This window comes from Homalodisca vitripennis, chromosome 3 (genome assembly GCF_021130785.1).
Source record: "Homalodisca vitripennis isolate AUS2020 chromosome 3, UT_GWSS_2.1, whole genome shotgun sequence".
Lineage (NCBI taxonomy): Eukaryota > Metazoa > Arthropoda > Insecta > Hemiptera > Cicadellidae > Homalodisca > Homalodisca vitripennis.
This window is the reverse complement of record NC_060209.1, coordinates 143,808,757-143,835,457: the sequence shown is the minus strand read 5'-3', so window position 1 is coordinate 143,835,457 and position 26,701 is coordinate 143,808,757. Positions and strand designations below refer to the sequence as shown.

At 32.1% G+C, this 26,701-nt stretch overlaps 1 protein-coding gene across 1 annotated transcript in view; it reads right to left on the bottom strand.

Annotated features, from left to right (window-relative positions):
• Positions 1-429: 429 nt before the first annotated feature.
• Positions 430-26,701, bottom strand: part of LOC124357614 (neuroglobin-like) — a 165,994-nt gene continuing 139,722 nt past the window's right edge. The window contains exons 2-3 of the mRNA XM_046809554.1: positions 7,807-8,038; positions 430-3,906 (exon numbers count right to left, since the gene is read on the bottom strand). Of these exons, the coding sequence (XP_046665510.1) occupies positions 3,772-3,906; positions 7,807-8,038 (367 nt within the window). The 3' untranslated portion in view covers positions 430-3,771. The remainder of the gene's footprint in view (positions 3,907-7,806; positions 8,039-26,701) is intronic.

Here is a 26,701-nt window from a genome sequence, read left to right as displayed (position 1 = left end):
GAAAAACCTTACGGCGATCGGAGCGGTAGTCGCTGATCTTAATATTTACCTATATTTCTTGTATATATTTGTGGAATTGGTCGATTTATGGGCTTTAAGAAAGGGGTGCCCCCTCTAAAAAACATTGATGCAGAATTTTTCAAAACCACAGGAGAGTGAGACATGTATTTAAAACAACCATTACTAGGTAAGTGTATGTCTGTAATAATACTGCGAACGGGTTCCTGTTAAATATAAAGAACTAGAGCTGAACAAAATAAATAAAAAATATTTGGTCTCAAATCAAATCAATTTGGTGCTTTTATGTTTGCATTCAATCATGGAACATCTGTAACACTTCATTATGATTGCACTCCTAAAGATCACAACCTAAATTCAACCATGAATACGGTTACATGATAAAGGAAAAGCAGGTTGGAAATAAAACACTTTTTATAATAAATAATTTCGTTTATATCACGCTTATTTATATATTTTTACACCAAAGAACTATATAAATATTAACCAAACTAAAAATGTTACGCCTAGTATCTAGAAGTGTACAGGGTTATGTATACGGTGTAGTGGATACGTTTGCTGATGAAAGGCTATTGTCTTACGTTTTCCAGGTCGTTAGCTCAGAATATTGACACATCTCTGTAAAGTTATCTATCCCCAGTTGATGCAACGGTAGAATGTTACGGTACGTCTGAAGATGAGAATATTGAAGGGATTAAATATGTCTTTGTTATGTCATGAGTGAATTATGTAAGACAATTGCAATGAGTTCCAGGAAGACAGGTATTGCTGGAGGGGGTATTTTTTGTAACGATCTGCTAAAATAGGACGTTGCATTTTCTCGACGACACATGCCTTTAAACCCACGACATCTAACACGATACCCCTCCTACCAGACATACACACGCCTGCTCAGACATGTCGTATACTAGTACTGCTACGAGAAAGACCGTCTCTTTAATAAGTCTAATTGAAGTTAAAAAAGTCATTTTTAAATAAAAATGTACCTTTTATGGTATAAAAAGATGATTTTGTACGGAAAACAGGATTACTTTTTGTACAATTTTTAACCAAACTGCACACATGAAACGAAATTCTAACTTGCCTAAAACAAGAGTACACCACTGGTTAGGGAATTTCACTGGTGTGGTGGCAAATTGACTTTCCTGAGTTGTCAGTTAATTATAAAGGAGGCAGCTTTTTCTTAGTTCTTGTATATTTTGTACTGAATATCCCATAACACTGCATGCTTTGTAGAATTGATTCTTGGATTTTATGAAGTGTATTTACATACATTTTCTGTGCCTTTTCTTCATCTGCATGTATTTTTAACTAAAAAGCGCATTGAAAGTATAAAAGTTTTTAAAATCCTTATTAGGAAACATAAAATAGTATCCTTTTATCAATTCTGTTTCAATACCATGAAAAAAAAATTGAAAAATTCACTTTAACTAATGTAAAATGTGTTTAGTAACATCTGAAAAGAAAGAAACCTATTGCCATATTTCTCTACTAATGTTGATATTTCTACATATAGTTCGCACTTACGAAATTAGGCAAAAATGTAGGGTTCAGAGAAATTTTATATAAATGAGTAAGTCCTTTTAACATTTAGCAACAAGTTAGGTCATAAAAACAAATAAAGATAGTTATAATGTTATAAACTGCACTTGTTATTAGTTTTAAATGTTTAGCATAAAATATACATTTAACGTTAGTTTTAACTTCGAGATATTTAGCAGAACTGCAGGAAAAGTTTTGCTTCGCGTATAAAACACTAACACAAGTTGTCATAATATTGTATTTAAAATAAAATAAAATAAATTACTTAAATCATACAATATACATATTGTTACTATGAGTGTTAAAATTCACTACTTTGAAAAGGCATTGAAAACTGTATAACTCATTCAGAAATTAGAGGAACTATCGTTAATGAATAGGAAATTGAAGCCAGATGTAGTAATGTATTATGGGAAGAGGATAACTTGTTCTACTGAAGAATAGCAAAAAGGAATGTGTGGATGTTGGTAAGAAATGGAAAACAATATAACGTTGCCTATGTTGCTATTTGGTCCATTTTCATTTGTTTACCTTAATTGTGTTAAATTAATGGATCATGGAAAAAAATCTATTTTTCTGTTGTTTTAGAAACATCAAATAAATGAAACAACGATTATATCCTTTATACGAGGGTTACTTAATGTTACTCTGTTTAAAACCTCTTATTTTAACATTAACAGAGTGTTAATCACGTGCGAACCGAGGATTAACAAGTAACATACCAAAGAGGTGGTGACGTAGTTGAGTTCATTAGTGATAACATAAATGTACTTTTTATGGCTTAAAATTGCAATGTGTTTTCATTAGGTTTGTCAAAGCATTTCCCTAAGTAAAATTACATTCACATATTCAAAGTTATAATTACATTAATGAAAAACTGTTTAAAATATTCAAACAATAATGTGTTTGATTGGTTGACGTTTATTCGTTTTATTTATTTTGACTTTGTTTCTAAACAGTGGGCACATTTCTGGATAACACAGGGAGTAAAAACGTATTCTGTAATTTAGGCCTACTATTCAGATATTGTTTGTTACACGGTGGGAGTGCATTGGGGCTATTTACATAACTGTACGCAGGAAGATCGGTTTTTAGTTTTTTACCAAGTAAATGACAGTTTCGAAATCAGAACTAATTAAATTTAAATGTAACGTAAGCTATAAATAAGCGTCTAATTCTGACTTACGATATTCTACTTTGATTCCCGTGCTATACGTATAAATAAATACCTTTTTAGTCATATTAAAAAATACTTTTTAAATCAATAAGTAACAACAAAATCGTGACTGAATATGATTTTTTACCTTAATTTACAAACAGCTATAAACACGTCTGTACAATAAATCACTATGATGATACTTTGACTTTACGAACATCAATTTAACACTTTTTACGATCGTTCTTCTGTTCTACAACCATATCACACATAAAACACTTTGTAACAATGCTTTGGAAGCAGTGAAACAAAAACATCTAAAATAAAAGCGTTAATGATTGAAACCCCGATAACAATACTCGTTAAATAACAGCCAAACATACAATGTGTCCTAGCCTCTAACTGGTTCGGATGCATGATGATGATATTTATACAAAATATGTGGATACATGTGGTGGAAATTGATGCGCTTATGGTTTTTGTTTATACAGTGAAAGGTAACGGAATACGTATAAATGGAGAAGAGTGTATGATAGTTAATGTACACGACGTATCGTGGACATAACCTATTGCACTCATTAAGGTACACTCTTGCTGTCCAGATCAAGTCTTTTAGTTCCTAGGTTATGTTTGGTTCTTGTCGGCGGGATTCTTAAGGAATTCCTTGGTTCGTCGCTGTCGGAATCGTCAATAAACAAGTAAAATTTTTAAACAAAGCAATAAGGTTAATTTTACATCTAAAGACATTAGCAACTGTTTAGAACTATCCAATGATGTACTGACAGCAAAATATGTGTAACATTAATCTCCACCCGTATACATTTACACCACTGGGACACAATTAAAAACTAGTAGTTATTTACGAAACTGAAAGTCTTACATGACCCCGACAGCATTTAAAAAATGATATAGTAACTGATAAACAAAAGAGTTTTTATTCATTGAGTAGAGAGTACCCTCTCCAGCACTTGACCTAGAACACTGTGACCAGCTCCGTGTAACTGCTACTGCCAGTCACTGATACTTCCACCACACTGTCACTACTAGTCCTAGCTTCACGAGCCCTTGTATCCCTTCTCCAGAGTCTCTATGATCAGCTTGATCGTGATCTTGTAGATGTTCTCCACGTTATCCGTGTACCGGTCGCCCAACGTCATCTTTACCGCTTCCAGGAACGGCTTTTCGATTTTCTGTAACATATTAAACAATATTTAGTAAGGAACAACTGATATGTCTATCAAAGGTTTTACTGCTTCCAGGAACGGCTTTTCGAGTTTCTGTATCATATTAGTCAATGTAGAATCTTGGAGCATTGGAAACACTATTGTAGTATCACTAGTATAAAGGAATACAACATTTTCCAATATAATTTTTTATTTCGTGCGAGGCCTTTCTGAATCAAATATTCCATCATCAGGCACTTCACAAATTATAAGTCTGTTTAGATCACTAGGCTTGAGTGCCATGTTGAACGTAGAATCTTGGAGCTATGGAAAAACGGTTTATTGTAGTATCACTAGTATAAAGGAATACAACATTTTATTATAACACAAATTATAATTTTTTATAATAAATTGTATTCCTTTAAATAAAAAGTTATATTTGAAGAATCAATTTGAGGTCCTTTTTAATTTGGATTTGAGGTCACTTTTAGGCTTATAAGTAGTTTTTTTTGTTTAAAGAATCTTTTCTGGTTTCAGATTACTTTTAGTTTTCGCGGTTGAATTTATTTTCCAGGAAAATTAGGAGTTTCATGATAATATAAGGTTTCGGGTTACTTTCTTATGTCTAGATTTAAGCTCTTAAGTTTTCATGCAACTTTGAATTTTTTGGTGTGAAGCTCTTGGACGAGGAAGTTGTAAAATCGCCAAAGTGAACTTATATCAACTTTATAATATTTCCAATACGGCCAAACTCAAAACTATTAGATTCTATTCATTTGCAAACAGTGACCACCTTGGCAGATAACTATGATTCCTGAAAACGTTTGAAACTTTGCATAAAAAAATATAAAAAAGTATATATTTGTTACAAGTCAAATTGAAGTAATATAACAAATTAACATAAAGACGATATGAAAATTGTTTGTAACTTGTAAACTTCAGTGTTACAAGATTTTATTAGTTCTTGAAAGAAAGCTCTAATTTATTTATTTCTGTTATTCTTGATTCTTCTGAGTATTCAAATTGGTATAGCATAAAACGTATGGATTTTTAAAACTAAAGCTATTAAACTGACAGGCCTCTTTAAATCTAAGTATGGACTGCCGTTAATGTTATTTCTTTAATTCTTTTACATACAATTCTAAGGCGGGCATTGGATAACATCTCATAATAAATAAAACAGAATCTATTGTCTTCTTTGTTCTAATTGTAAATGCTGAATAGTTGGGAGGTAAAACAAAAAATGTACAATTTATAATAGGGTACTTTGAAATACACAGTGAAGGATATATAAATACTTAACTCATATCGTACAGGCATGTTTAATGTGAAATGAATATTCATGCTTTGATCGTTACATTTTTTAGCTCTGATGATAAAGCACGAAACATTATTCTACCGATGACATATCGTTTGTGTGCTTGTTCACGAGAGGTAATTTCTCACAGCTCGATTACTTGTTCGTCTCACTGATGTTCCACATTTCATCTGGAAATGGGATACAGAGTTTTGCATTTGACATTTTAGTCATAAAAACTCCTCTATAAAAATCACAGTGAAAATAAATTCTTAAAAAAGAGGAAAAGGCATGGGATTGATTCTTTGCGTCAAGAAACGCTCAAACCTAATTATAGTAGTTCTATTCCAACAACATCTTGTATTAATATTCGTACCTAATGACAGAATTTAGTTCGCTGTCACATGTTTTGCGTACGCTGCTGACATTCTTAATAAAAAATAATGGCTGGTATAAGTTGCCATAAAATATTTTCTTGCAATATATTCCTGATTCAGCTATAATGTAAAATGGTTATAACTTTTGGGTATTGTATTTGGGTACTCAGCTTTAAAATCGCCTTCTTTTAAGACAAACCTTAATTCAAACTGCTTGAACAACGTTTCAAACTTTTTTGTTTACCTTTTTTCAAACACACGGCTTTTAAGATTACTCAGATCATCAGATACTTTTTTAATCAGTAATTTATATTTCTCTTTAGAGCATCATTGATGAGTTTTGTAGAAATTAGGTTTATCCTCTTTAATGATGAAAACCCCTTGGTATAACAGTTTACTCTTGTAATCTTTACAACTCGCAGAGCTGACTGTCAGTTCCAAGCAACCGACTTGTCTTCTGGGTGTTTCAAAGTTATTAATTGGCTTCACTCAAAGCCACCTCGTAATTATCTGGTTGTCAACCTGCTTGTTTCAGCAGCCCTGGATATTTCTTCTGTAACATTACTCAATGGGATTTAACTTTTAACAAACTCTAACGTTCCACACGCAGTAAAGCTGCATCATAAGCAAGTTATTAACAAATACAACTTACTCATTTATGTGATACATTAAACTTATTAATTTATGAAGGTTCCCAACTCTCTCTCTCTCTCGTTGCATTTGTACTCAGATATGATGTAAAGAAATGAGTATTTTATTTTAAGCTGCTCTTTTTGTACAGTGTATACTTCTTGAATAGTTAAATAATGAAGTATAAGAAAATTAAAGATTTGTTTTCTGATTTATCTCAATTAAAACTGCCTTTTACTATCGTGTGTTACTCAGATACATCTTTTTTACAAACCAATTTCTCAAATAGGTAAGAAAAGGGAGGTCGCTATGCTACTTTTCATCTGGTTTTTATCTTGGTTGTAGTATTTTTTTAATGTGTTAGATTTTAATTTTTTGTAGCTCTGTTTGCTTATATCTTCTGTTTGTCATTTATATCTTCTATATATCCTATATAAAGTGGCATTGTTTCATGGACTCTAATGCTAAGCAGACCATAACTGTCAACAAAGATATGGATTCATACTGGGAGGCTGCCGGGAAAGTCGACGTACCCATCACTGGGCCATATAACAGGTCAAGGAAAGGAGCATTTGTTTTCCAACGGGTACGTTGCCAAACAAAAGGAGGAGTTTTTTGGCCATGCGATTTGGGTCAGTTTTCTTCCACTCTGCATACGGGGCAGTTATTGCGAAGATCTGAATGTGCTGCAATGTATGACAAATCAGTAGATCCCAAACAGAGTCGAAATCGGAAATACCTTCCAAAGAGTGAACAATGCTCATTCAAAACGTGGGGAGTTACCTAAGATCAATTATTACGCCAGACTATCCTCAGCTGTCAAACCACGCTAGTTTAAAAAAGCAGCGAGCAAATCGATCATGATTTTAAACTTAAAATACTTGAAGATTTCATAGAACATTAAGTGAAAATAACTTGAACAATTTATACTAAATCGATTTTGAATTCTTTTTAATTTCTCATTAATAAATGTATTAATTCATTGTTTTCTTGTTGCATGGACTTAGAAGAATATAGCGTAGAAGGTGTATACAAATATAAAGAATATAAACAGATAATTGAATTAGAAAAATAAGAAATAAACACTTTTAATTTATAAAAAAATCAAAAGGAAATTTGGTCTAAATCACTATTTAGACGATAAAGAAATTAATAGAAAGACAATTTAAATGTGATTATTGTTGTGATTATACACACACATTTGATTCCCCGTTAAGGGACCAAATAATCTATGAAATATAAAAACAAAATCTAAGAAAGAATAATACTTAACACTTTTAAGTGTTACTATATGTCGGTTGTATTAAAATCATCAAATTATTAAGAACCTAATCTCATATTAAATATGCTAAACCTCAACTAGATAAGACTAGCATTAGTTAAAGGATAGCTTTTCAGTATGTGTGGTTCATGTGTGTAGTATATCTAAGAAAGTCAAATAGGATACACTTCTTTGTATAAATATGGAATATTGCACTTAACGATTTAAAACTTAATTTATACAAGCAGATTATATTAGAGGACTGGCTCCGCAAGCTCTTATATTTGCGAAGAACATCACATCTTCATGTACTTATTACCATTTTACCATAACTGCAGTAATTAAATTTTAAAAAGTATTACCCAAAAATAGTCCGGTTTGAAGCCGGGGATTTTTCTGTGTGAAGCTCCAATTTGATGAAGGTACTCAAAGAAGGAATCGAGATCGTCTAGCTCCTTGATGCCCTCGTCTAGCGTGGACATGACCTTTGTTGCGTGTTCTTGTAACTCCATTGAGTTGGCTTGAGCGTCCCGCGTTTTGAGTTCCCTGAACCTTGTGAACAGGTCAAGTAACTCCTCGTGCTCCTCGAACAACCTGCAACAACCATTACAATTGTCAGAATTACAACTTATGTAATAAAATTCTTTTTGCTTAATTATAATGAAGTACAAATATTACACTTATTTGTTTGAGAAAGCGCCTAGGCCCAGCAGTAAGTTCTTTAGACTATTTTGGTGCCTCTGTCAACCACTTTTGGTCTAATCGATTGGGCAAGTACATAGAAAACTGTTTAAATAACCTGATAAATTATTAAATTTGAAGTGAATAGGTAGCTTACGATGTTTAACTGTCACAGTTGATTTTTACTGAATATTGATGTGCCACTAAGAATGAAACTGACATTTCATTCAGGAATAATTGAAAACACACCGAGAGTGAAGGTGTACAAACAATTTGGTGGAGATTGGGTCATGTTTTAATCCTTGAAGCCGATAAACCGCGAAATTGTAAGCCTGTATTCGATGGAGATATATTGAAAGAGAGTGAGGTTAGCTAATGTATATTTTGCACCCATCTCACGCCCCTAATCAAAACACAGTGATGCTGAGCTGTTACCTTAAAAAAATAAAGTTGGTAAACCATTATCTTTATTCTATATCGTTTTATGTTATAGGATGAAATAATTTAACAATGGTTATCGGAAGCATTTAACGCGAAAAAATCAACAACTACAAAATTATATACTATAAAATAATTAACATTGTTTAGAGGTAATCTGTTTTAAATTTGAGTTTATTTTCATTTTGAAATTTCAGTGATTCCTATTACCAATTTTTTATACATTCATCTATCTGACTATAGATCATATATCTGCCCAAAAATACACTATGAGCACATAATAAAGATATATTTATGCATTACTCATTTTACAAATGTTAAATACCTATGACAGTTTTCATTTACTAGATTTATTTATTAATAACTATGTATCGTTAGTGCAAAATGAATACACGAGGATCGTAGTTATGAGGCATCAGAATTTGACTTTCGGAATATGGTAGGATGTAACAGTTGCTCTCCAAGAACCTTGAAACAAGGGCGTTGTCGGAATTTACGTATATCGCAATTTATCTGGTACTCTTTAATGGTTTTCATAAATGTTATCAAGTACCATGTCATAAAACTCTGAAGTTCTAGTGGATCGTGGTTTACCGGCATTATTGTGTCGATTAGACGCAAAAGAACCAGTTTCACGAAGACGTTGCTGTATAGTTGAAAACTCTTTAGACAATGGGTACATTCTGTTAGAAAAGTTCTTTTATTACAACCGTCTAGCTTCAGAACTGTTGCAGCGTGCTAGCCCATACCTTAAATGCATGTCAGCTTTCTCCGGATAGGAATAGACATTATTATTAGCTGCCATTTTCAATAAATCAAGTAACGTTAAAGACATAACTCAGTTCGTAAAACAGAGAATAACTAAACTTTATTTTGAACGAAATGGAAATATGCGAACAATACATTCACATTAACAATGACAGGATCAAGAATGCATTCATACATAAGAGGGCAATCAGCTGATTTAGGACCAGCTGTTAAAAGGGTTTAACTTCTATTATATGATATTATATTATTTGTAAAACAATTTAAAATTATATTGTTAGTAAAAATACAAATTTTCCGTTATTTGGGAACCGATCATAACAATAGAAGTGTAAAACATTTCATCATTTAACAAGCTGTTTTATTTGCTTTTCATAGCTTATCTAATATTGTTTTCATTAAATTTAGCATTATAATTGTTAAACTGCGGCTATGTTTGTAACTAGTCAAGGTATTATATTTACCTTTTACAAAATGTTCTGTCTACAATACAAATTGACATGCGCAAAATTGCAAACCTACTGGTTTAAGAAATTTTTGAGTTGTGAGTATTTAAGTAAACAACACAAATATATGTACTGAGACCGAAAGCGAAGCATTTTAGGACTCCTGCAACCGAAGAATTCCTTGTGTTTACAGGAACGTTTTCTCTATTTTAGCATTAATTATCATTTCCTAAAGTTTATTAACGTAAAATAAATGTATTATAAAATAATTTGATTTAAATTACGTATTTTTGAAACTTAATTTAAATGGTGTTGGTAGTTGCGAACAAAATTACTAACAATAAATATTTTGGTATACTTCTTAAACCAGATTTAATTTCAACGTGGTAACTATGTATTGTACTGTGGTATTACAAATTCCATTACAAATATATCAAAGCAGCATTATAAAATATATTAAATAAAACAGCCAGAGGCTACAGAACATTAGGAAAACTAACTGTGTCGTAAACTGCAATGCTTTAGCTAAAGTGACATTGGTTACTCTGCTTTACGACATGTATACATACAACAAGTGTTAGTAAACACTTTATACTCTTGACTTTCCGTTCATGATCGCTTACACAGGCACACACTACTTACAAATATTAGATGTGCCAAGTAAAGCATTAAAATGTGACATTTTACACTACATATGCCAACAGATCATTAGTTCTGTGAGAGCTCTGCGTTTGTGAGATAAATTATACAATATTGATTAAGGGCCGACTGTAAGTTTACCCATGAGTTATGTTGAACTTCAAATAGTTTTACGGCCTTAGTTTTGGCCTTGTATTTACGGGAAACATATGGATTTAATGATGTAATTAATTTGCATGCATCTCGCTTTTCTTGTTAAAGTTTCTTGATATACTTTTAACTATTTAGGCCATTTTAGCAAAAGCGCTAGAGACATAACTTTACGAATAAACCTCATTCTGTTATAAAAAAAATGTCTTATATAAAAATATAAGAGCTCTGGTTTCGTTACTCCCTTTTTCTTATATCCTGCAATCAGTGATACTTTCCATTTCATTACAAACCTTAACACGTAAATAACTGTAATAGATCGGTAAGAAGAAAATCATCTTAACAAAGATTAATCGTAGGGCCTGGATGTTAAGTACAATCAACCATAGATTGTTAACGAGAGGCTGGACTCTCAGGCTCAGAATATTCTGTGCGATACGAGTCTCTTTGTTATTAGAACTTAACTATATGTCTAAGACAACGAAGCTTTTGTTATACACTAATCATGTGCGGTGTGTTAAAACAGTCTTTTGAAAACGTAGGGATTCAAATTCCCTTAAAACTAGATTCGCGTCCAGCTCTGACGCCAGGGTTATTAGGTCGTTTGTCCTTATATTTGATCGTAGTGCTTGGGAAAATCTAGTGGTAAGGTGTTACATGAGTCACGTATCCAAGGTTATTAGGAGCTGTTGGAACGAATTTTAAACATTCGCGTCGACAGGGACGGTTGGCGTAAGTAGCCTCACCGTGCCTACGTTAGTCATTCAATTTTTCGGTCCAGAGGAGTTCCTCAGTATAACAAAAACACTTGTAAGTCGTACAGCCAAGATTTTCAATACGAACTTACAAGAACTCTATCGCCTGTCCATGTAGGAAGTCATCAATACATCTCACTAAGTCTCCTCAAGAATATTAGAAGACCACAAGAGACGAAGTAAGAAGTACGAAAGAAACGGTTATACTAGTAATTGTGAGTCAAGAAAAATGGAAGATGGAAATCTTACGATTTGGTTACACTAAAGAAGCTGGTTAAGTATGAGATTGGAATGCAGACTACGAGGCTGGCTAGTATCAGAAGCAGCGTGATAGCAGAAGGAGGTATTTTTATAAAGTTTGATGAAACAGAAGGTTCTGCAAGAGTCTGGCTAAAAAATGGAAACCCCTCAAGGAAGAGGACTGCGATAGTGGTTTATAACATGAACGATGATCTGAAAGATGCTTACAGACTTCACGGTAGTAGGAAAGCAAGTTACTGTGCGGGAGACTTCAGATAAATATCGGAATAAAATGAAAAATAGAATGGTATTATCTTGCTCAAAGTGCAAGAGAGAAGGTGGTGTGGATGACTAATATATGGATGGATATTTTCATTTATCTGGCCTACAGAAAGTTTTGAAGAAGGAATGTAATAAACTTTTATGTGACGAACTTTTATGATCATGTGACGGGCCAGTAAAATTTCAAAAGAGCGAAAATGTTACGGCAATATTGATTTTTTTTTTTACTAAAATAGAGCAATTGATATGAGTTAGACCAAAGCTTGGAAGCTAGTAAGTGTCATGCATTAAAATATAATGAAAGAGGAATCATATTAAATTTATGACATGAGGTATTAAGTAATATAATTTCAATGTGAAAGTTTTATCTGAATGTTACGAATATAATTTAGGGAAGGAGTATATTCAGATCTTTGTAATCTCGACTCCCGATCTTAAATTATGTTTGAACAACCTATTTCCAAAGTCCTTAAATTGTTTATAAGGATGAAAGAGCGTTCGTATAGGAACAGATAATAGATAGATAACATTAATTAATTAACGTAATTAATTTACAACTGAGAAAAACGTAATTGTTTTATCTACGTGATCCAAACTGTTTATAGTTTTGTATGAAAATTAAAAATAATATTCATCCTAGCTTTAAGTACGCTGTAGGAATAAATTATCTAGGCCTATGAGAAAGGGAGGTTTATGCACCTTTATTGTAGTTAGCAGTTAACGCTTTGTTAGTTAGTTGGAAATACAATTAACAAGGTGACCGCCCGTGGCGTGGCGAGGAAGGCAGATAATTGGGACCCGGTTAGCCGTGTTATTGTATCAGATCCTGCTCAGCCGAGGGAAAACGTCAGTGTTTGAGGAAATTCAATTCAAACACGTTTGATGAATCACTTAAAACGAGGAAAATGGAGCTTTACAATGAGAGATCCTCTAACAACCCATTCATACTTTACATCTTGCGTGGCTTCTTCTATGCAGAAATTATTTCTAAAATATGATACATGTGAATTTCATTCATTAGGGGAATAATTTTATCAAATCCCTGAAGGGAGTCTTGAGTTCTTAGCGCCACGTTAATTTCTTGTGTTTTAGAAATCATTATCAGAGGTAGTTGAGCTATTACATTTAAGTTTTAAAGATTTATAAAATAAGACTTTTGAATTTCCCCTTTATTATTTTTTCAACCCATAACTTTTACTTATGACATATTTTTAATGTTTTAAATTGCCTTATAATAACATAAATAAATAATAATATTTTTTTAAATTCGTTTATATACATCAAAATGACTTAAATGTGTGTACTACAAATATACTCGGGTCAGTGTACTACAAAACTATAAAATAACTTTAATAGTTTCTAACAAAGGTGTTCCTGTATTGAAAATGTAAACTTTTTGTACAATGCCATTACATCTCAACATCCCATTTTTAACAAAATTCATGTATGCCAGGTCTATAAAACTCTTCTTCATTTTCTTCATCCCCCCCCCTCAAGCTTTCTTTTTATGTTTCTGTTTGACATTATTTTTTAATTATTTCGGCATATTCGTTGGTCCGAGGTAATGGTTCTAGGTTTTTAATCCCATGACACAATTTGTACCTTCATTGCCATTATCTTGAAGCATTCATTCTTTGTTATTAATGAAACCAGACTCTAATGTTTGAAATTTTAAAAACAGTATTTGTAATACGACTAATTTTAAAACTGTAATACTTGTAACTGCAGTTATCATTCAGCAATTGAAAGCTGTTTAGAAAACAAGTGCTTCCAACTACACAAGGTTACTTACATAGAATTTGAATAATTTTTATTAAATAAATTTCAATACTATTTTAAACGTAGGTTAGCGTATAATGCTATGTAAGTTAAATTACTGACACAATTAGGTTCAACAACTCTCGTATAAAGTAACAAGATAGAATGTACACTATCAAAGTGTGGGCTCAAGATGTCACGTACAACGTAGAATGAGGTTGTATTATAAAAAATCTAATATTTTGCTTACAAACTGACCATAAATACCTAAGTTGCACACATCAAAATCTTTAGAATAAAATTTTTTCTGAGCAGATAAATAGACAGCTTTTTTTAGATAGACGAATAATAGAAGATTCGTGTAAATCTGCCTTTAAATATAGTCTGTTTACTTTCCTGTCCTCAACTATCGACCTAAAGAGTAATTTATGATGATAATTTAAGTTGGATTCAGTAGAGACTAGATTTCCAAGTAAACACACTCAGTATACGAGACACGATCTCCACATGTATGTAGATCACGCTGGCAATTTCTATGATCTCTGCAAGTTACACGTGCTAACTTTTCATCTCCCAACACTAAGGCACTTCATGGACAGAACTTTCATGAACTAAATTTTAAAAACTGTTTTAAAATTATCCAGAGAATACTATATTATATTATGTATGGTTGCTACCTGATTATGTACCTTTTATGTAGGCTATACAAATTTAAACGAGCATGTATCATATAATTATACTAGTACTACGTTATATTCCAATGCGAATAATTTTTAATCGGGCATTTTTTATATTTATGAAAATATAAATATATATACATGAAAATGAAATATATATATATATATATATATATATATATATATTTCATATGTTTGTCAGTTAGTTACTAGTATAATCATTATAGTCGATTAGTACGAGAGTTTTTCACTTCTATTCTCACTCTAAGATATTATTGAAATATAAAACTGGGGTCATATTTCTGTTATTGTTCGTAAAGTAAACATTCGGATATTGAAAATAACAGCGGACGCTCAGTCTCGCAGATTAATCCATTCCTTTCAACTTCAGGCTGCGTTACTGGGAAATGTGAAAAACGTACAGCACCCCATAATCTTTTATATATTGTGCAAAGGCGATTATATGCATAACAATAATATTAATAATGATGTCTTTATTCAACAAAGGTTCATATACATGTAACAATACACCAGAACAACAACTGCAACAATTAACCCTAATAGACCAGTAAGTGCATCTTATGTGAATAAATGGTTCCCCTAAGCAATGCCTGATAGAGTTCCTTCAAGTTATTTTAATTGTTGTAAAGAAAGTCGTTCATATATTTTCAAATTTAGCTAAAACAATAACAATTTAAGATAGATAATTACTATTATACCAGTTCATTATATGACAGACGAAACATAAATCTCAAAATGTATTGCTAACGACAATATCGTTTTATTTTCTATAATTTAGGGGAAAGACTAATTAAATCTTGTAAATGAAAACTGTAAAAAACTGTAAATCGGGAATAAAAGGTACAATTCCATCGAAAGCTGTCCAATTCCACCGTCGTCCTTAAGACAACGTGAGGTCGAGCGTTGTCGTCAAGCAAAATGGCTCCGCTTGAGAGTGAAACATTGCTGTTGGTTCTGAATAGCGCAACGAAGCTTTATTAAGGTTTTACAATACCTCTCAGCATTTATTTTCATTCATAAAAAGCGCATTGTGAAGTCGCTTTTCAGTCTTTTCAAAAGCTATTTTATTTAGGTATAAGTAGAACTACGAAACGACTTAAACTACTTTCAATATTTTATGCTCTTTTTTAATTTCATGTCTTTATTGATAAACATATTAAAAGATACATTCTTGAAGCTCCTTTTTTATTGGAAATTATACATTAATTTAAACAAACTCTCCAATAATATAAGTTTTTATTTTTGTGAGGCCATTTGTACTCAATGACAACATTTTCGGACCCACACAACTGAATACAAAATTCAGAAAGGCCTCACAAAAAATTAAAACTTATATTATTGGAGAGTTTGTTTAAATTAACATAGGCTATATTAAAATATATTGAAATTTCAAGTCAAACTTAGAATCATAATATTTTCATGTAAACTACTACATTATCAGTATAACTGATGAGTTCCCGCTGTATATTTTTACGAACTATCAGCTCGGAAAGTTAGTACGCTATGCTATAAAGTTGTAGTAAAATATTAGGGTTAACAACTAAAGATATCTTCTTTTTTAAACAAGATATGTAATAATAGGTTTTTAAAACTGTACATAGATAAACACCGTGTTCACAACCACAATCAAATCTCACTGTTGTTCTACGTTCTGTTACAGATATATTGTCAAAATTAATTGAATTAATAAAAATTAAGCACGGTTAAAACTTTTATTATTTTTAACACGTAATCTGCATATTTCGGATTCAGTGAATCCATCCTCAGTTACAGTTGCGGGTTAAGCTAAATATAAATAAATACAAAGTTAATTGCTTATTTATTAACTTATTTCAGTAACTGTTATCTAAATGTCATGTAATGATTGAGTAATAATTTGGCTTCAATCTACCAAGTTTTACCAAACAGAATACTCCTTACAAGTAAACCAGGGCAGAAACTTTTAAAAAATTTAATACTGTAATGTTCTATAGACATTTGTGAATATACAGTATTGGTAAGTATATTAGTACTTTTTGGCTGAACGTTAGTGAAGCTTATGACTAGTAAGGTTGGAGAATTTTAATGTGCATGTCATTGTTATACAATAGGATTTGGTTGAGCTAGTGAACAATTAGTTAATGTAACCATAATGACAGCCAAAAATCGTGAATAAATAAATATCAAAACAAAAAGGAACAAAACTATACGAAATTTTAACATGCAGCCGGACTATCAGCATAATATATATTTAGACAGGTTCCATCTGTAGACTTTAAATTTTGTACGAAACTTTGTTTCTCCATAGACAAGAATGAGTTATATGAGTGCACATCCATCCAGAGGATTTGGTTGAGCGTCATTGAAGCCGAAAGTGAAGTGGAATGTAACAATGTATTATTTGTATGTCCGCAGTACAACTCAAGAATGAAATGAGCTGTATTTGAAATTTTGCATACAATCTCAGCGAAGTCGGTTACGCGAAATGTGTGTGTGGCATACACCTACCTTGTTTAATAAGTATAGACATTTTTATATTGACATAGAGTAATTTAAGGTTAAATGGTATAAAAATGTTATGTAATCTGTGTATATTTGATCATTCTTACTACCGAGCTTGGGCCATCAGAAATTGGCATGAAGTAGTAATTATATAGCAAGATAAAAATAAAATAAGTAATTACAGTTTTTTGTCTTGCCTAAACTAGGTGACGAGTTAAGTCACGTTAAATTAAATTTTTTGCTATAAGCGGTTAGGGACGGAGGTGACAGGATGGACAAGAAGGGGTAGAGAGACACCTGGCTGTCGAATCAATAAACACTCCTCAGCCGGGACTCCCTAACTGAGATACTTTGAGCAAGAAACTGTGGCAACACTTTGGGAAGAACGGATCTTGAACATCGTCTAGCAGCTGATCATTGTATGTAGACGATAAATTCAGCATAAAGTGTAGGGGCTATAAAATATTAACCATTGAGTTTTAAATACAAACGCAATTTTATTATATTAATGGATGTTGCCAGATATTTTTTCAATGGTGACAATGTACAATTCGAAACTTTTTTGGATATCTTAAAGATGTAATTTACTTCTACAATCAATAAAATACTACTAAGAACATTAATATTATTGCACAGGTTTTATCTGCTATAACTGATATGAATAAAACGATAGTACGAAAATTTAAATTTGGTTATAGGGATAGTTTTGGATTATTTAAGTTACAGAAGACTTGTTACATAATTAGGGAATAACACACTTTAAACAACTCAAGTAAAAACTAGTAGGCTATACAGTTCGGAAATCTATCTATTCACGTCTGAGGTATGAAAAGATTATTTACAGGGTAGGACTGAGCCATACCAAGTTGATTTGTAACAGTCTTCGCTGAGGATATATGGAAAAACCGAGTGTGTAGTTTACATGTTTTACTGAAACATGTTTTACTGCCATATGGTTGTACACGGTTTACACATTTATTTATACTACAATATTCTCATTACCATCACGGTTACAACAATACCACTTTAAGTTTTAACCTTTGCTAAAGCTCAACAAAATATCATGGAGAGACATATAACAAAAAACTCTCTTATCTAAATACAAATAATCCGATACAGTAATCTACAGAAGCATCCAACAAAACGTGACGAAAATCTAGTTTATTATTCATTCCATTTATCAATTGCAACGATTTACCAATTTACAATTTCATATTTTCTTATGATCCCTACTACAATGAATTAAGTATTATGTAACAAGTAAAACTTAATATTTTGGCCATAGACCTTCCAGCGATTCACGTAGCAATAGATAGCGAAACCAGCTTAACCAATAACAAACAACAATTTAACAATAAACACCTACAATAAAGACCTAAAGTTAGCAAGTGAGTAAGTAAGTAGTGTGATTAGTTAAAACAGCAAAAATCTCTACTATACAACGATAGTGTAAACTATGGAAGTAATAACAAGTAAAAAAAAACGGTAACAAATACTACAATTTTAAATAGAACTTCAACCATAGTAAATATACATATACGCGTACTAGAATCGTGTGCATCTATGATGAAATAAAAAAAAAACTTAGGTTTACTAATCTTGTAGACTGGTTTAAGTTGTAAGAAGTACTTAGCAACAAATAGCACTACTAGTTCAATAGACTAGTACAATAAAATTAGATAGCCATAAATACTGCAATAATATGCAACCATAATTATCCTGTGGAGGAAAGGCCTATTCTTATTATAACTGCGCCTTAACCCACTTTATTTTGAAGGAGACACATAGAGTAAGTATATGATCATTCGCGTCGAGATTGTTTCCTCCCTCAGCAGTCATTGGTTATTACTCGTACTGATTATATTGATTAATACTAGTATGATAGTAAGTGCCAGAGGTAGGAAGGATTCGCTCAAACAATGCGGCAGGCAGTCTAGTTCCTCTCAACACCCGGACGCCAATAGATGCCTGAAGTTCAGGACCTTCTACTATTAGTAGTTTGTTGAAAGAAGTCAATTATATCTCTCCTATATTTTAACGCCGGTAGATCCGCCACGGGAACCTCGTGATAACCATTGCACACCCAATCAGCCGAAGTAGGCTACTCTAGTTTGGATGCGTTCCAAGGCATCTATGTGCAGAGAAAAACGAAATGACCACACCACAGCCGCATATTCAAGGATGGGTCCTGAAGATTGTCTTAAAAAGCGTCTTGATTCCACAGAGTTTGTTTGCAAACGTAATTATTTTGCAATATTCTCGTTGCCATTATGTTTACCCATAAGACTGATAAAAATGTTCACTAAAGCTTGTAAATATCACGTGGAATGGTAGAACTTACCCATAAATAGAACTTGACATTGATGCCAAATTCCAAGTCTTAATGTTAATTTGTTCTCGAGATTTCTTTGTTAACACCAAGCCAATTATAAATAAATATTTGTATACATTATTTATAATTATTATTTTATATTTTTTGTAAATTAAGCACTTTATGCCTAATTTACAAAAATCGCAATCAGGTATTCATAGTAATACTTACATTTTTGCCATTCCAATAATTTAAATTACGAATGTCCTTCAGTAGGTTTACAGTAAGGAGTAAAATGGCTCCTTCTCCCTGCCCCCTTCATGTATCTTTTTCTCGGTATAATAAATTAACAACTTTCTTTTATTCTCTAAGTTAAAAAGTAGTTTCTCGGTTTTTATGAATTACTGCGTTACTGACAAATGTTCAATTGTCAAATTAAAAGTATCTACCCTAATTCTGAACAACGTGGTTAAAGACAGATGTTACCAGTACGTTTGTTAAACTACTCGTTTCAGTTTCCGATTGTAAATTATTTTTTCGGCGCAGTAAAAAATCCGCGATATAAAAAGATATATGGAATCAAGCTGGGCAAAGAACTTAGCCGCGATATTTATAAGGTCAATTTTTTATCAAGTTTTGACTTATATGCGCTTTTTGTGACTTTCAAAAGTGCTATCATGAAAACAATTGTAGTTGTTTACAAAATTTACCTAGTAGAAAACTGGTCTTTTTGTACTTTTCATCTTACTAACAAAAACTAAAAGTTTGTTTAGTTGAAATTCCCTGGAACAATTGAAAATAATTTAAAATTACTAGTAGTTATTCACAACATTGTTCCAAAATAATTTTTACTTTTAGGATAAAATAAAAATTGAATTGGATATATGTTGTTATTAGTAATTTACTAGTTTACTTATTTGTTAGTACATAAGCAGTTGCTGTGTGGATTCCGTTAGGCTCGTATAAACATATCATTCAACAAAAGACTAAGGATTAATATTTTCTTAATCAATTGCATTATGGAAATATAGTTGTGAAAATCGACTTATTCTTAATTCTTTATGTTATTCACTATCTGAAATAGCCTAATTTAAAATGTTTAGTAATAAAACATATTCGCCTTGAAACTACAATTATATGCTAGTCACTGTATCGTATGGTGAAGAGCCAAAATATTTCTCTTGTAAAAACAAAACACGAGAAATATCACTGCCTAGCCGCAGGCGTTTCAGCATAGTGAACAGTAAAAAGTGAAACCGTCGAAAAAAATGACAGTTTTCCAATAAATCTTGCCGCGACTACTCGCTTTTATCCCTTGAGGGAAAAATATGCTTTTTACCAAACACATTTTCTAATAATGGGAATTATTCAAGCATTAGCAGTTACAAGTGGCTTTGCACGCAATTTCCTACTAATAAACAGGGACATCTAGGGCATATTTCTTTTGAATTGCATTCTTAACCCTCCTGGGATAAGTGATAGTTACTGAACTATATTCTAACCTCCTATCCACTTAAGATTCTAATTTAAAGAGCAGTTTTTTATTTTAAAATTGGAAAGTAATGAACAAACCACTCACTTCAAATAACTTGAATTTCTCTTCAATATTCTACGACTTGTGGAGGAATCCTAAAGTCGAAGTCCTTAGCTTTTTTCAGTTAACGCACTAACGATGTAAAAATGGCTCTATGTAATTTGAAACAGAAGTAGGCATATTTTAAGTTCATATTACTATAGTCTTCACGGTAATTCTATGTTTGAAGTTTGTTTTTGACGATGGAAGGATTGTGAAGAAAACATGATTTATTTCGGAACACACACTTTTTGTATCACTGAACGATGACAAATGACCGGAAATATCCGGTTTAATGGTATAATTGTGATTCATAGTATTATCGTATTTTGATTATGATTCATATTTATAAAACTAATATGTTACTATCTTGTTTACTATGACGGTAAAGACTGATGGGTTTGAAAAATTGTAAAGGTTAAATTAGAAGAAAAGCCATTCAAAGCGAAAATTTCACCACAGAACAATAAAACGTACACAATACCACATATCCAAAATCCCATTTTAAGCTTCATGAGGCATATTGAAATAATCCAAGGGGGACTTGAAAAAATTATTATGAATCACAGAATTGCTTAATATCATTTCTGCATCGCAAATTCATTAGTTGAGATGGTCAAGGAATTTTAAGGCAATTATAAATGCATGATATGTGGAGTGTCGATTACTGCAATTCAAAGTTAATAGCAATGGAAAATTAGAGTAAGTAGCCACGTTACTACAATATTACTATCACTGTTACTGCATTGTAATGCACATATAAATAGATACAGAGATTACGAATAGCATGGTTACTGCGGTTACGGTTACTTTTACAGTTGGGAGTAAAATGGCTACTCCTCCCTGCCCCCTCTCTAATTCTTTTTCTCGGTATAAAAATTAACACATTTCCTTAACACCCTCCTTAATGGGGAGGGGGGTGGAGTTAATGCACCCGTGGCATTTTAAGGTAAATGTGAATTAAAAATTAGAATGAGTAGTTCTACGATTACGATTACAATTACAGTTACTGAATTTTAATGCACATATGAATAGATGAAGAGTAATGAGTAACATGGTTACTACAATAAAATTATGGTTACTTTTACTGCATTTTAAGGAAAATAAGAATGGATAAAAAGATAATGAGTAGCATGGGTACTACGGTTACTATTACTGTCTAAGGACATCTGTCTCCTATACTTTGGCATTACTAGTAATAATTTTTAAGTAGGAGGAAAACCCCTGTAATCGGATCTTTAGGCCACTTCAAAAAGTTCTTTCCTTTGTCTTACGATCACTTTATTCTCTTATTGTCACAATAGAAAAAAACAATTTAAATAGAAAGAAATCAAAAGTAAGTTTGAATGGTACTATTTAAAAAACGCATATCTAGGTTCGTGTATCGGTGAACTTGCTTGTATAAAGTAAGTTTTTCAGAACATCCACCACTTTTGGGTAGTAACAATGAAAAATTGGGATAACTTGAAAATTTAGACTCATGTTAATGAAAGGTCTTAACAAGCACTGCAAAAAAAAGAAATAAATTATATTGCCGAGGACTGACAGTTGTGAGAGGCTAGGCAAAAAATATAGTGTTTAAAATTACCATACTACATGGTACGGTTTTCATTGGAATTGGCTCACTAATTTAAAGGTTTATAATAGTTAATAACACCTACTATTTAGCGATAATGGGAGGGGAAGTTCAAGGATTGAAATATAATTTATAGTATGTGATGTGTCGTTCACCGACACCTTCTGAGGTTTAATGAGTATATAATTAAAATTTTCACTGATATTTTATGTACGACGCATGCATGTGTCATTCAGAATTGAGAAGTAATCGATTGGTGTGTTTATTTATCCAGGAAATCTCTTATATTTAGTTATTTAGAAGAAATTTAAGGATTTTTACATTAGTCTTGCACACAACCTTGATGCCAAAGAGAAAAGAATGCGGAGAGAAATTGTAAACAGAGTGTAAAGTAAAGGGTACAGCGCATTTAAAATTTTGAAGTAAGTTTTCAACACGTGTTAATAGTGGAATTCGATTTAAAGAAGTTGACATTTTACGATTGACCTGTAACGTCGTCTTCGTAGCAAGGTAACTGGAGGGTGTGCCAACGGGTTTAAACAGCCAAATGTTAAGAAGTATGTCCGATGAAAAATGGGGCTGTTGGTGCATGGACCACGTAAAGGTATTTCCACGGCGAAAGGGATAAAATGGTTATTCGGAAGCATAGTCTAGGTACATTTGCCTTAAAATCTAATTCTTACAAATGAACCTTATAAAAAGAAAGGATGTTTCCCACCGCGAAAGTAGTGTGGGATTAACACTCTTCGGCATTTAAAACGCAGAGACAGTATTTAAACCAAAGTTTTGCACTGGCATCATTTAATGGGAAAAAATTGAGTGGAAGTGGCATCGTATAGAAAAATTGTTGTTATCCGAAACTGAACATTAACTAACAAAGGAAAATAAAAGTGTTCTTGCACGACTTCAGAGTAATCCGAGATGGTCTGGTTGGAGGGTTTAGGCTACTAAACGAAGGCTCGTATATACGGTCGTATAAAAATACTACTGCCTTGATGGTTCGCTTTAGGGCATTATGGGGTTTTATGGGTAGGTATTAAGTAAAAATTTAAGAAGGTATTTTATACTCGACAGAAATGATAAAACGTACCCAAACAACATTGAAACATCAGTTTTAAAGTGGAATAATGTTTTATTAATATTTAATTTTTACAGGTTTTTAACTGTGAACATGATTAACCAAAACAACGAATTATTGAAGTATCCATCAAAATTTAACGAAAGACTTACAAACAAATCGCAAGTGATATTATGTCACATGATAAAATAACGTATGACCGTTAAAAGATTGTTAAAAAACATTTTATTTTATTTCATCTGTCGGACAGAGCGACAAACAAACCTTTCTTTGACCTTTTGATCTTGAAATCAATAATGTTCTTCACTGGCCCAAGAGGAACCTATGTACCAAGTTTCAAGACTTCAAGATGTTGCTATCAGGAGTTAGCGCAAGAACGGTCAGACAGATAGACAACGGCACGGTTTTAAGAAGACCCTGTCAGGTATTTAATAATTACAGTGTACATTTGGAAAATAATAAAATTGTCTCTTCATGACCACGTATACGCTTACTATACTTGACTCGCAATGTTGAAAATGTTTTCATCCATACAGGAAGGGCTTTGTTTTGTTAGCAGCGAGCCTTTATTCGCTCAACAAGGTGGCTGGAGGAGAGACAAGAGGGCTTGAGTTCACAGGCAATCGATGAAGAGTGCCTCAGCCGCGCCGCCCCGCGCCGGCATCACACACTGCGTGACCGAGCGACACTTGTCACCCTCATCGCTCCCGGGGGATACGCCGCGCCGGATAGATTCTTGATAGTTAATGTGTTCTTTCAAGTATAGTGATAGTAAAGTAGGTACTGTGTCACTAGTTTTTATCGTTCTACCTTGCTATTAGGAATTGTTTTTGGAAACGAGAAAGAAAACACTTTGTAATGTAGCAAACAATATAGTTGGTTTTAATGATTTTAAGTTGTTATTATTCATTTTAACAGTGTTACTGATGTTAAAATTATTAAAGTGGACTTATTACAATCATTTTATTAAATCTTCGAAGTTCATTATAGTTTCAACTTTAAGTGCAATGATTTAACGTAATACGTTTGGTATGCGTTATTTATTGTTCCTGTACGATACAAAAACAAATACGGAAAATTATGCAAGCATAGACGAAATATTTGTCTATGATAACGTCAACCTACTGACAGAACATTTAAAGTTACAACGTATCATCAGATAATTAAAGTAATATCTCTTCGCAACATTTACTTCAATGTCTTTATCTTTAATATGTAATACTTATTATAAATTTATAAAAGCCTAGGAAAAACAAAGATACATTATACCCATTATACCGTCCTATCAACGGTGACATAAAATTCAAAGACAATTTTAGTTGTCTAAATCAAAGAAAATTATTTTTATCGTAATATACAAAATAATTATTTTGACTTATCGATATTTGTCTTTAAAGTTTCTCTTCATGGTGCTTTAGAAAGTCACCTAGAACTAAATGCAAGTTATTTTGGTGAGCTAACTACAACTTTATTTTGATATTTTACTATACAACAACATGAGACGCGATGTAAAAATAGAAAATAGTAAACGCATTTCATTATTATAAAGAAAAAAAAACAATATTTTTAAATTGAATTAGAAGATTTTTTTTTCAGAATAATATGTTGTGCTTCACCATAGATTGATTGAAACTAGCTTACTAGCTATCGTATACGATTTTAACTTTAAATACTGGTATTATGGTACATTGTTTTCAACTAGGCTAGAAATATTTTACATCTTTAGCTGTTTCTGGACTTTAAACATTAAAGTACAACATTTAAATACTACGCGATTCATAAAAACATAACAAGCAATACATTTACATAATAATATACGACAGAGAATTCAATTATTTCTTGAATTAAGTGTTTGTACATGTTATTAAAAATTAACGCAACTTTTCTTTCAACACACGCATTACTTAAAAACATACGTATGCTGATCGGCGTTGGATAACCATTGTGTTAAATCCTGCTTTGGTCAAAAATTGCAAAAGTTTACAAAGTTAAGCAGATTTACAAAAAAATATAAAATAATATAGTGCAGTGTATATTTTAATGCAATGTGTTTTAATAAGCTGTCTGGCATTTAATACGTCTACCATCTCGTATTTTACCTCTAAAGATGGGAAAGAATTTCTGTTTTTAGAAGCAGTGAATACAAGCAAATGAAATCTTCTTTCGTACACTTTTAAGATGATTCTTTTCAATTAGCTCCACAGAGAGAAAGGAATCAGGTCTCTTTCAAGCAAGCACTTTTAAGTGTTCACTCTATTTCCTACGCCACTACACAGCTTGACATTAAAACCTCTTGTATTTACGCAAGTCGAGTTTGTTAGCAATTGATATGAACCGTAAAATGAATGTTTTAAATAAACGTTTAAAAACGTGATTAAAACAAACCTAATATTAAGGTAAGTTCATGCACAAGTTAGTTTATTTCAAGGCTTTGCAGTTACTGTATAGTCTGGGAGCCGAGAGAAAACTTGCATGATGTAAGGACTCAACTCGGTTTATCTTGAAATCGATACAGGAACATTTCTTTAAAAGGAAATTGATTATCAGCCCCGCTACTTTTAGTGGAAGTCGAAATGGGAGGACATAGAAAGAGTTAAAACATGAAATAATAAGTTTTTATTAGATGTGTTAGCTTGGTACAGTTAAAACCGACATAAATGTAAATAATGGTTACATCACCGCCAGACAACTAGACAAAGAGTCGCCACTGTAATGGCCTGTATATGGTTAGCTGTCGCTGATTTAACATTAGTCGTATAATTTACGTGTCTTGACGGTTCGTCAAGCTAAGAACAAAATATGATTTGTGGAAAGATTATCATGTCATATTCAAACATTTTGATACCTCCCACTCGATCTCAACCAAATTTGTCGCGGCTGACAATCACTTTGTTTCGTAGGATCATTTATTAATTTCAATAAAAATCGGATTAGTGCTTATACAACGTTAGTTGGATCCCGGCCCTTGGTAGACTAAGAAGTAGATTGTCACAAAATAATATCGAACAATGAAATATAATAAAGTTAAACAGTTTTATAGTGTTCTACATTCTGCAAGATTATATAAACAAATGATTTTAGTTTTGGTTATATAAATTTTCAGATTTTTAGTTAGGAAATATTTATTTGACTTATTTTAAAAACATAAAGTGAAAGACAGTACAAATAAAACATTAATGAGATACAGAATAATAATAAATCCACGACGTAATGACGTAATGGCACGTAACAATATGTTATATAATGATACAGCTAGGCACTCAAACTATTGAAATGGTGGAATTGTTGTGGAAATTATGGAAATTTTTAGGTTAATGTAATTCACTCCACATTATTTACGACATGTTTAATAAGAATAAGAAATAGAGAAAAATAATAAATGCACG